This window comes from Castor canadensis, chromosome 1 (genome assembly GCF_047511655.1).
Source record: "Castor canadensis chromosome 1, mCasCan1.hap1v2, whole genome shotgun sequence".
Taxonomy (NCBI): Eukaryota; Metazoa; Chordata; class Mammalia; order Rodentia; family Castoridae; genus Castor; species Castor canadensis.
In genome coordinates this window covers 133,535,178-133,547,503 of record NC_133386.1, presented here as the reverse complement: position 1 = coordinate 133,547,503, position 12,326 = coordinate 133,535,178, and the positions used below count along the sequence as shown (strand labels likewise).

At 44.2% G+C, this 12,326-nt stretch overlaps 1 protein-coding gene across 2 annotated transcripts; it reads right to left on the bottom strand.

Moving 5' to 3' along the window:
• Window positions 1-5,356: 5,356 nt before the first annotated feature.
• On the bottom strand, window positions 5,357-7,481 carry Lipt2 (lipoyl(octanoyl) transferase 2). Of its 2 annotated transcripts, none has more exons than XM_020158657.2 (2): window positions 6,993-7,481; window positions 5,357-6,260 (listed from the first exon to the last, which is right to left on the bottom strand). In XM_020158657.2, exons 1-2 carry the CDS (start codon window positions 7,456-7,458, stop codon window positions 6,031-6,033), a joined length of 696 nt encoding a protein of 231 aa, XP_020014246.2. In that variant the 5' UTR covers window positions 7,459-7,481; the 3' UTR covers window positions 5,357-6,030. The 2 variants fall into 2 exon arrangements, with proteins under 2 accessions (XP_020014246.2, XP_073939078.1); XM_074082977.1 differs by having other exon boundaries at window positions 6,049-6,260; window positions 6,944-7,481.
• Between the last annotated feature and the right edge of the window lie 4,845 nt (window positions 7,482-12,326).

Below are 12,326 nucleotides of genomic sequence, written 5' to 3'. Positions count from 1 at the left end.
TGCATGTTGAAAAAAACTCTAAAAATGGAAAAGTTCTAAGATGCTAGAACATTTAAAATTCAGATTGTACATGGCTGATAGGAAGATAAAGTGGCATCACTACTATGGAAAGTAATATGACAATAGCCATTAAAATTAAAACACATATATCTTTTGGTGCAGAAAATCATTTCTAGAAACACACCCACCCCACACACAGTGTGGGTGGATTCTCATTGCATCCTTGTTTGTAAAATTAAAAGTTAATCACCTAAATGTCTTCAATAGGGACTAGCTAAGTAAATCATGTAAATCATTCGATGGAATACAACATAGTCATTAAAAAGAGTAAGAATTCTCTTAAATGCTGATCTGAAGCAACGTGCATAATGTGTAGGACTATGTGTATGCTACTATGTAAAAAGGAATGTGCTTAGTCATCTATACTTACCCATCATAAATTATCTTTAAAATACTATAAGTAGACATATCATTGTGTGAGCCTGCAGGAAAGGGAACTAGGTTTACAGGAAAAAGGGGTTGCGGCAAGACTTACATTTCAACATTCCATACCTTTTAAATTTTCTTGCATGCATTTGCTTACCTAGATTTAAAAAATTGATCAAATGTTTAACAAAGAAATAAAATTAAGTCATTCAAAAATATAAAGACCATATAAGAATATGGAACATTGTAATATTATGTTTGGTTTAAAAGAGCATACAATATTTTATCCACATAATAATTAAAACTACATGAAAATACTTGCTCACACAAATGAAAAGGCTGTATTAGGTAAGAATGCAAGTTTTTTTTTAATTTTAGGTATTATAATTTCATATGGTAAATGATAGGTTTAAAAAAAATCAGATTTGTACTGTGTTTTAAAAATCTGACTTTCATGGGAGTTTTCAGAGAGAAAAGCCTTTTGTACAGAGCAAGGTGCACCTGGTCATGCTGCAAGATCTGGTTCTGCCTGGTTTCCTGCCAGGCTCACTGGAGAAACCCAGTGTTGGACCAGTAACTGCAGTTGGTCACATCCTGTCCCTCAGCACTCACTCTCTGGACAAACTGTTAATTTATGAGGAAAAGACTCTGAACAATCAAGAAGAGGTTTTCTTGAGGGGGAAAATCAGGGTGTTAAATATCCTCCTTCCTATGCTCAGCTTCCTTCCTTGAGGAGGGGCTCCAGTGAGAAACCGGAGGTGGGATCTGGCCAGGCAGGAAGGAGAGTCAGGAATCCACAGTCAGAGCCTGCTCTGATGCCATGGTCCCAGCCTCTCAACTGTGGACTTCTGCCCTCAGAAGGCTCTGCCCACCTGCTGTTGGAGCTCTTCTCCTGGATGCTGGCTTGGGAAACTGGGACTGACCCTACGCATTACCAACTGCACGACCTCAAGTAAGCTACTTAGCCTCTCTGAGCCTTGGGGTTTTTTTCATCCATAAAATAGACTTACCCATCTTGCCAGGCTGCTAAACAAATGAATGAGACAGACGTGTTATCCCTTTCTGGGCCTCTGCACCACTTCTATGCCATCTGCTTGTCAGTCTCCTTGGCCTGCTCCTCCTCCCCACCCTGTGTGTCACATTTGTCAGTCCTCCACCCTTCTCTCTCTACTATAGCTCCCATATCTAAGCCACCACTCATCATACCATGCTCCAGATCCATTCACCCAACTGCTTCTTGTCTTTCTCCATTTGCATCTTACATCAGGTGTCTCAAAATTAGTTTGCAAACACTGACCTTGTCATTTTCCTCTCCAAACCTGGCCTTTATCCCAGCAACATCTAAGCATCCATCCATGCACTTGCTCAAGCCAGAAACCTTGGGATTCCCCGACTCTACCGCAGTATTCACGGATGGCAGCAGGAGCCATTTCCCACTGAGAAAGCTGAACTGGCGCACAACAGCAACACATACTATGAAGCATGGCAGAAAATCGGTGAGAAAAGACTAGTCAGTTTCCCTAAAGGGCTTCAGGCTCTGGTTCTGTTCTTGAGCCCATATACCAAAGGATGGTCTATGTTATGCGGTCACAATTGACATCCTCTCCATTTAGGTGGGTTAACATTCAGCAGCAGCAGGATATACTGCTTATTGCAGTACCTCAGTCACCATCCTTAATATTATTGGTTACCATTCCAGAGGGAAAGAGAAACTCTAGAGGGTCTGGCACCAGTTATCCAATGCTCCAGTTCAGAAGTGACATGCCACCTCCATTCATAACTCACTAACCAGAACAAGTTACCTGGCCCTACCCAACCATAAAGGAGCCATGAAATACAATCCTGTCCTGTGTCCAGAAGGCAGAAGCCAGAAATATTTAGTGAACATTAATAGCTATAATACATTTCCTACTGTATATTCTGTGCCAGACCCTAAGCTAGAGGCTAGGGACATGGAAATGAGTAAATCATGGCCCACTTCTGTTTTTATTTTTTAAATTAAGTCTTATTTAATTTTTACTGACAATCGTGTAAATTATGGCATACAATGTGATATTTCAATATACTGTTACATTGTGCACAGTCCAAAGTGGGAAATAAGCATATTCATCACCTTAAATATTCAATCATTTCCTTGTGTGGAGAACATTCAAAATCCTTTGTTAGCCATTTTGAAATATATACTAAATTATTAATGATAGTTACCCTACTGTGCAATATTAGGACACCAAAACTACATACTCATTCACATTTACTATTTTTTTTTTTGTCTTTTTGGTAATAGCCATTTGTCTGGACTGAAAATCACTGTAATTCTGATTTGCATTTCCCTGGTGACTAGAGATGTTGAGCATTTTTTTCATATACCCTTTGGAAGTCATGGCCCCTTCCCACAAATAGAATACAGAACTGGTGCTTTGATAGAGGGGTTCACACTCTGCTGCATTTCAGAATAAGGGAATGTCAAGATTAGGGGTCACCAACTCAAATGCCTCCAGGAATCAAGAAACCAATGTCTGCAAAGGGCTGGTGAGAAAAATTTGGGAGGTACTAACTGAAGAACATAATTTAAAACACCTACTTCTCAGCTTCCACCAATTGTCAGGCAGAAGGCCCATTTTTTAGTGTTAGCAACTATTAAATACATACATGCACACAGACATAAGTTTTGTAGGCCACAGAGAACACACCTGCAGGCCAGCAGCGGCCTGTGAGTGTCGGTTTATACCCTCCAAGCCCAGCACAAGAAATGACAATTTTCCAGGTTGTGTGCTGGTCTGTCCACGCCCAGCTCAGCTGGGTGCTCACTTATGGACACTGTACCTAATGTGACACCAATAAGCTGGCACTGGTGCTCAGGCAGGTAGGCAGGACGGGAGATTTTAAATAGTTCAATTTTACTTATGTAAGTACTTACTTATGTGTCAGGCCCAGTGTTATGTGCCAGAGATACAAAGGCAATGAGACAGTCACAGGTATACTCCTGAGGGAGAGTGAAAGGCTCTGGGGATAATTTCCCCATGAAGACTAATGGAAAACAGATTATAACAATACCAACGAGGGTATTTACTGAGCATTTGTTCTGTGTGATACCGTACTGAGTGCTTTACCTGTCATTAGGTCACTTAATTCTTATCACACCCCGAGGCAGATGCTTCCACATCCTTGGTTCATGCAATAAAACTTGAAGGTTAGGAAGGTCAAGTACACTAGCCACTATACCGTGCAACAATCCTCTGTGATCCAGAAGAACAGAACAGGCTGTTGGATGAAAAGAATGTACTTAAGAGGGCGAATACAGTGCCTGGCGCTATAAATATGTGCTGAGTAAATATTTGTTTCTTTCCTCATCTCTGTGGTTGTTCAGGAACAAGCTGTGTAGTCACTTATTACGGGTGCTAGAGAGGGCCAACTATCAGATGGGTAGAAACATTGTGCCTGACCTTCCAACCATGAGAATCGAACTCTGCTTTTCCCAGAATAATTATTTCTCTTCTTGGCAATGATATTGCAAGGTAATTACCAACCACTCCTCAACTCCCACACGCCTAGAACAGCAGCATTTCTCCATGGATGGGAAACTAACAGCTAGAAAGGATATGGGCCAAATTATGGGTGGACAAATTGTCAACTAACTAATATTGACTGAGTGTCTAGGATACATAAAGCATATTGTTTCAAGTGTGCACATCAGGAAAAGAGCATGTGAAAAGGTTTATAACTGGCTTTGTCATCAATTTATTGTGTGACCTTGAGGTTTTTCCTGTCTTGGTTTCATCTCTGTATTCAGCTTGAATGACTCATGCCTGTGGCTCATACCTGTAATCCTAGCTACTTGGGAAGCTGAGACCAAGAAGATTGCAGTTTGAGGCCAGCCTGGACAAATTGTCATGAGACCCCCATCTCCAAAATAACCAGAGCAAAACAGACTGGAGGTGTGGCTCAAGAGGTAGAGCACCTGCTTTGCAAGTGCAAAGCCCTGAGTTCAAACTCCAGCAGCACCGAAAAAATTTTTTTTAAACATCAGACCTCAGAAGTGAAAAAGACTCACTTTTTTCCCTATAAGCTAGGGAGGCCACAGAACCATGGGAACTCAAAATCAGTCTAAGATTATCTCATGTGAACAATAAACACAAATGTGGCTAGTCAAATGAGGTTTTCTTTAAGTACAAAATACACACTAGATTTTGAAGGCTTAGTATGAAAAACTGTAAATTATCTTGTTAAAAATATATTTATATTACTTTGTATACACACACACACACACACACACGCACGCATGCATTTTTTTTTTTTTTTGGTAGGACTGAGATTTGAGCTCAGGGCTTTGCACTTGCAAAGCAGGTGTTCTACCACTTGAGCCACATTTCCTGTCCTAGACTTTTGTTTTTACATAAATTGGATTAAATAAAAATTAACATTACCCCTTTTTTACCTTTTTAATAAGGCTCCTGAAAAATGTCAAATTACAGTATGGCTTATTACACTTACAGTGAACAGCACTGGTCTAAGGGGAAACTGAAGCCCAGAGAGAGGAAACAACTTTTCCAGAGCCAAACCTGAAACCTGGGTCCCCTGACTTTTCAGTCAAGGCTCTTTTCTTCATCTTAGCAGATGGGAGCCATTGTCTAAGATGGCCTCTCACCTGTGATATCCCTTCCTCACTAAATTGGACTCATCTATCAAGAGACTACAGAAATGACTGTATGACTTCCAAGGCTGGTCATAAAAGACATAGTACTTCCTAACTTGTCTCTCTCTGACATCACTTGGCCTGGGGAAGCCAGGTGCCCTATCATGAGAACTGAACCTTCAAATGATAGCTGACATCATTAATGCAAGCTCATGCAAGACCCCAACCTAGAAACGCCCAGCTAAGCTGCTCCCAAACTCCAGAGCCATAAAAAAAAAAATTTTGAGATAATCAATGTTTATTGTTTTAAGATACCACATTTTAGTTTTGTTACACAGCATGAGATAATACACATCCTTACAAACTTAGGGATCTCATATAAGAAAAACTTCTTGGCATTTGTGCAAAGAGATCATTCTTGTCTTTCTTGTAGCCTCTGATCTACTCAGACTACCCCAAGCAAAATAGATAAATTATCAAATTTAGGGACTCCAACTCAGGAAGACAAGATCCCATTTCCTTCTTTGAAGTGGATTTTCTCTTTATTATAGATTGAAAAAGTACTTCACATCACCTTCACCTGGGCATCCAGGGGTTTGATTCCTAAAAAATCAAAAAACTAGATAACAGAAATTGCTTATTTAGATACAGTACTGAGACCATAACAAGTAATTGAGAAATGACAGTCTGTGACATCTGAGTTTCTCTAAGTTGAGAAACTAGTGTTGCTAATCGTGATGTTTTATGTAGCATGCTGCTTTTCATAGTGTTTTCACATCCAGTATCTCTGAGGTAGGTATGGATGGTATCAATACACCAGGATATCAGAATGGTTCAGAACTCATCATTTTGCCCATGGTCACATGGTCAGTGAATGGCAGACCAGTTCTAGAATCGGGTTCTGGTGACTCAAGTTGAACTTCATGCTTTCCAACACAAGACCATCCTGGCTGTGATAATACGAATGCCTTTCAGTTGGGGGTGTCCTCTGAGACCAATGTGCACTTGTAGGCCTCCTTGAAGGCCACAAGGAAAGATGGCATTACTTCATCCACAGTGACATGCCTCTGGAGCTCCTTACTCAGGGATGTGACGCCTGTCCCGACCAGTCCACAGGGCACAATGTGCTCAAACCATGTGAGGTCCGTAGAACAGTTCAGAGCAAGGCCGTGAGATGTGACGTGCCTTCCACAGCGGACTCCTGCAAGGCAAGCCAAAGCATCTTGGAATAGATACCCTTCCCTCCCCAGGATCCCTCTCAGTGTAATGAGGGAACTGGGCTAGATCACTAGTTTTCTTTTTAAAATTAGCATATATTAACTGTACAAAGAGGTTTCAAAGTGGTATTTCCAGGCATAAAAATACTTTGATCCAATTCACTCCCTCTGTTGCTCTTCCTTGTCCCCCACCCCTCCTTTTTAACCCAATTTTAACGGTTTTCTTTATTCTATGTTCATACATGCATACGTACTTCTAACATAATCTCCCATCCCATCTTCTGTTGCCCTCCCCTCTTCCAAAACATTTTACACCAGATCACTGGTTTTCAAATTTTGTTTCTGGATTGTGCATAGCCTGGGAGAACTATGTGGTTCCATCCATATCATCTGTCCTTTTTATAGGGTATTTCTTTATCTTAGAGATTCTGTTGCTTTAGAAGTTTGAAGATTAGCGCTCTGGTGTCTCGTGATTCATAGAAAGCAATAACTTCTGGTGTGTCTCCATTGGTAATAATAAATATTGAACTAGAAGCAGTCAGAGGACTCTTCTACCCCCTGAATATACGATGTATCTGTGAAGAGGCAATAAAACTAGAACGCACGGGATCGCCCTGGTTCAAAGCCCGCCTGGATACTCCACCTCTGGCCTGAGCTCCACACTCACCTCGGTTGGCCCCGCCCCTGGGCCCCAGGCCCCGCCCCGCGGCGCTCACCGATCGCGCAGATCTTGCGCTCGTCCAGCCAGACTCCAGTGTAGGGCGGGGGCCGCGCGCGGGCGCCCGGCAGACCCCGGAACTCGCACAGGCGCACGGCGCACGCCTCCAGCGCCGCCACGTGGGTGCGCAGGCGCAGGCCGAGGCGCCGCAGGTTGAGCAGTGGGTGGCAGAGCAGTTGGCCCGGGCCGTGGAAGGTGGCCAGGCCGCCGCGGCCCGTGACGCGCACCTCGGCTCCCAAGGCCCGCAGCCGCGCGGCCTCCTCGGGCGTCAGGCCGCCGCGCAGCCCAGATGTGTACACGGGCCCCGCTGGCTCGCAGAGGAGGAGCGCGCCCGCCTCGGTCCCCGACAGGGCTTCGGGGCTAGGCTCCGCCTGCAGCCGCCGCAGCCAGCACTCCTGCGATGCCAGCAGCTCGGCGTAGGGCACCCGACCCAGCCACACCAGCCGGACGGCGGGCTGCGGCATAGCGCACGCTGCGGTGTCCGCGGGCCCCGCCCTCCCCTGGGCCTGGGGGCGGGGACTCGGGGCCACGCCCCGAGCCACTTCTCTGGTTTTGGAACGAGCTCTTGCGGGCTCTGTAACCCTAAAGACCCAGGGCAGAATTGACCTTATCCGTGCATTCATTTCAACAACCCGTGTTTGGTATGTGCTGTGTTTTGCAGGCCCAGTCCTAGGCGCGAGATATAGTGGGGCACCGAGTATGAGAAAAAAAATCTGTCCTCGTAGGTTTACCTACCTAGAGCAGAATATAAGAAGGTATTGAAGTGTTAGATAAAGTTATCTCGCATAGTGATAAGTGCAATGAAAAGAAAAAACGGGTTGAGTTCCTCGAAGACTGAAAGGTAAATGAGCGTGCACGAGGTTTATTGGTGGGGAAGCCAGTGCAGAACTTCAAGACCAGCACTTGTTAAGAGAGCAATGGAAGCAGGATAAGGCAGAGGGAGAGTTGAACAGGGAGACAGTTGTATCAGAGTTCCAGGAAGTGCCCTGAGCTTGGTGTGACCCATCAGTTATTCCAATTAAAGCAAGGGGCAGACGTGTATGTCCTTGGCATGGATAGAGGCTACACCTGGGAAGGCGCTGTGATTTCCCTGAACAGAACTCAATTGTGAGTCATTTGCAGTCCACTTGCAGAAGCTGCAATGGGCGATGACTCGCTAGGTCCTGCTTTGCAGTTGGAGTGTCGTTTAAGCTATCTGTAAAAAAAAAAAAAACAACCGAGGAGGGTGTTCTTAAGCATTTTTCTAGGACCTTGGAAAACTTGTTACCTCCAGGTGCTGTGCCTAATGGATACCAGCTTTCTGTGGGTGATGAGGTCACTATCAGAAGTAACGAGGCGGGGTGAATGTAATCTCTCTCTCAGCCTCCCCCACTTCTAGACAGGAAGGCAGCCCCTGTACAGGTGTGTGGCTAGGTGTGGTATGCAATCTGTGGGGCTAAGGTGTAGTCATTCAAGCATAAAAATTAATCCTCATGTAGTTGGGGAATAGTCCTGGTAGTTGGTGAGGCAGGAACCGGGAGAGAAGGAAGGAACCACCAGAATGAGAATCAGGGCCAAGACACTGGGAATGGACACAAACTGGCGGGGGCAAACAGGTTTCAGAGCAGATCACAGAAGTCACTGTGAGTCATTGGTGGCAGGGCTGTGGTTTAGAAAATAAACATAGCATTTAGATAGCCCCGGGCTCTGAGGGAAGAAGAGAGGTTGGATTACATAAGGCTCTGTCCCTGAGCAACTAAAGCTTATTACAAGCATAAGCTGGGGGAAGTAGCTCAAATGGTTTGGTTTCCATAGAAGATGAAGTCGGTGTGCCCACGTGAGACTAGTCCTGACATGAAGTAGGACTCCTGAGCAGGGAGGCCGGGGAACTGGGTTCATGTCTGTCTGTGTCACTATTTCAGAACATGAGCTCTTTGGGGTAGGTAATGCACAATTTTATTCTGGGGTTCCCATCTAGCCTAGAGCCTGACACCCAGTAAGTTTTTAGTAAATATTTGCAGAGTGAATGATGATTTGTTAAATAACTTGCTGTGTGTCCTTGGACAGAGACCTCTTACCAGGGTCTCAACTACAAAAGGAAATATGGGGTCAAAGTGTCCTTCAGGCCCTTAGTGATCCCAAGTTTTCAGGACATGAAGATTGATCTTTGGGTATCATCACGCTAAAAAGTGTTTACTCATAGCATGCTGATTTAAATCTAAACTTAGCCCACAGGTTCATCTCAGAGACTGCCTCCCCCGGCATGCCTCCCCTACCCCTTCCCTCTACACATTGTTTGTACCTCTGGTGACACTGTTACGCCTTGATTGTTCTGAATTGGCATCATCACCTTCCCTGCTCCCTAGTCCTGTGCTCCAAGAATACAGAGTAATAGCCAGCACTTAGTTCATACTTACCCAGTGTTGGGCACTCTAAAAGCTTTAAAATCATCAATACATTAATATCTTAAAGACACATAAAGTAGGTACTCTTATTGTCCTCATATCACCCTGAGAAAACCAAGACATTGAGTAAATTGCTTACCACTGGACTACTAGAAAGTGACCGGGAAAAATTCAAATCTGGGCAGTCAGGCTCCAGAGCCCTTGTCTTCAATCAGGACCCTCTCTTACTGATCTTTACATACCCCATGGCACACATCCCATGGTTCAGCATTTAGTAGGTGAGTTGTAAATGTTTGCTGGATAAGTGAATAGATAAATGACCCTAGTAAGACAGGAAGCTGGGTATCAGAAGGACATGGAGTTTCCCTGAGTACCAGTATGCCTATTGAGCTGTTCCTCCAACATATGGGGTCAATGTGTTGTTCCATCCATCCAGTGAATAGTTACTGTTCTATCCCATTTTTTGCCATCCCACAGTGGGTGCCAAGGATGAAAAAACAAATCAGATTTTGTCCTTGCCCTGGAGAAGCTACCAATCCTGGGGCAGAGATAGACATGTCGCCAGACAATGGCAGTACAGCATGCAATACAATACACAGAAGACAGAGCCACTAATTCTGTTCAGAAGGGTCAGGAAACATGCCCTAGTGTATAGGACAGATTCATTTTGGGGTCTTTCCTGATCCTATCCCACATAGCCAGAGACAGAACAACCTGTCCTCCCAGCTACTGTCTCTTACTCTGCCCTGGGGACCTGACTCTCTCTCTCACACACACACACACACACACACACACACACACACACACTGTGGATTCTGATTCTCGTGACCATTGACCCTGACATTTAACACCTGCCCAGGGGATGAGGTAAAGAAACACATAACTAGGATCTTGGTCTCCAGAATCATTGGTCCTATTTTCAGCCACTAAAGAGGCATGGGTCAGTCTAAGCAAGTAGTCATTCCAGAACAACCACTCTGTGTAGATTTTGTCAGCATTGGCCTGGTGTCAGAAATTATCCAGATCTCTCCCCACTCTGAGGGAATTACCCTTGGGCATGTAGTAAAACAGAGAAAGAACAAGAACTCAGAGCTTCTGGCTGGGTGCAGTTGCTCATGCCTGTATTCTTAACTACTAGGGACGCAGAGATGAGGAAGATCACGGTTAGAAGTCAGTGCCAGGCACGTAGTTCATGAGACCCTGCCTTGAAAAATACCCAACACAAAACAGGGCTGGTGGAGTGGATCAAGTGATAGAGCTCCTGCTTAAGAAGTATGAGTCCCTGAGTTCAAACCCCAGAACCACCAAAAAAAACCCCAAAGCAACACCCCCCCCAAAAAAAAACCCTCAGAGCTTCTGACCTCCAGTCTGATGATCTTTCCATTACAGAAGATTTGAATTCAGTTTATAGTAATGAACCCTTTCCCAATGAAATCTTTCACAGATTCCCCATTATATAAAGCTGAATGGCTCTATTTAAAGTAAGGCTAGGGCATCCACAAGATCACCTTGTTGACTCCTAGCTCCCTGTCTCAGCCTTTAAGTCATTTCTATTAAACTGTCTGATTTTTATCATTAGCTCTTTACAGTGAAAGTCCAGTGAGATCCTAAGCCCAGCATAGACGGCAGACACTTTCCCGGTGTCCCCCTACCTCCTTCCTTCACCTTCTATACTGCAGCCAGAGATCTTTCAAGAACCCAGGCCTATCAGTTCCACCCTCTAGTTTCAAAGCCATCCATTTGTCCAAAAATATTTATTAAATTATTTCATTGATCAAGGTACTCAAGTAGGCACTAGAAGTATAATGAAAATTCCAGTCCCAGCCAGTTTTGGATGGGTAGAGGAGATCACAAACTTGCTGGCAGTCAAATCACTAAGCAAGAAGTGGTGATATAGAATAAAACAGGAGGGTAATCTGAGACAATGTCCACAAAGAGGCCGCTCTGAGCAGGCCAAAGCACAAGCCAGTGTCAATTGGGAGACCATTCCAGGAAGAGAGAAGAGCCTGTGTGAAGGCTTAGGGTGATGGATTGAAGAAAACAAAAGAGTGAGTGAGGTTGGTATGAAAAAAAGCCAGAGAGCTGCATGAAGGTCAGCCCATAGAGAGTCCAGAGGTCACTTCAAGGTTATTGTTGGTCTTTATCTTCAGAGCAAAGAGAATGGTATTGAATGGTTTTAAGCAAGACAGTGACACTTTAAGACCATGCTGGGTGCTGTGGCAAACAGGCTGGAGGAAAGTAAGAATGGAAGCAGAAGCCTATGAAGGAGAGGTTGTTGTAGTCCAAGTGAGTAATGATGGCTACCTGAACTGGAGAAAGGTGCCATTGGAGTTGGAAAGAGGGGAGAGACTTATGATGTACTTTAGAGGTAGAATCTATAGACTCAGCTGATGGATTGGCTATGGAGAGTGAGAAAAAGGGAGGCAGCAAGTAAGCAACAGCACCCATGATCCTGGACAAGAGGGGGCCTCCCCCTTGTTCCCTGTGCTGTAGAGGCCTTCTATATTAGCCCCAGCTGAGCTTCTGTGGGTTGTCTGATGCCCACACCAGAAGTGACCAACGCCTGGAGTAAGGGAAGAATGTGTGTTGGCAAAAACTCTTGGTTAAGAGAGTAGACACATCAATTAACTGTGAAATCTTTTCTCAGACAGCATGAGTACATAAAGAAGGCTACCATTTCCCAGAAGAGCAGAGTCTATTTTCTTCATTCTGTTTGTGTTCTAATTTGTGATCTGGGAGGAACCCAGGAGTTCCTCAGTATCTGCTCCAGTTGCACATAGGAACTAATGAATATTTTGCAATATTAGGCAATTCATATGACTTACATTTATATGAAGACCTAATGGCATGTGTGAATCATGATACTGATTCCTTATAAACTTAATTATTACTTTAATGATGAAAATCATAATATAAGTGGTAGTGATTTATATGATGAACTAAAAACA

Bases quoted from the DNA above. Each gene is read 5' to 3' on its own strand.
- Lipt2 (XM_020158657.2), bottom strand. From the start codon at position 7,458: ATGCCGCAGCCCGCCGTCCGGCTGGTGTGGCTGGGTCGGGTGCCCTAC. The intron at 6,261-6,992 runs GTGAGCGCCGCG...CTTGCCTTGCAG, and splicing joins GCGCAAGATCTGCGCGATCG to GAGTCCGCTGTGGAAGGCAC.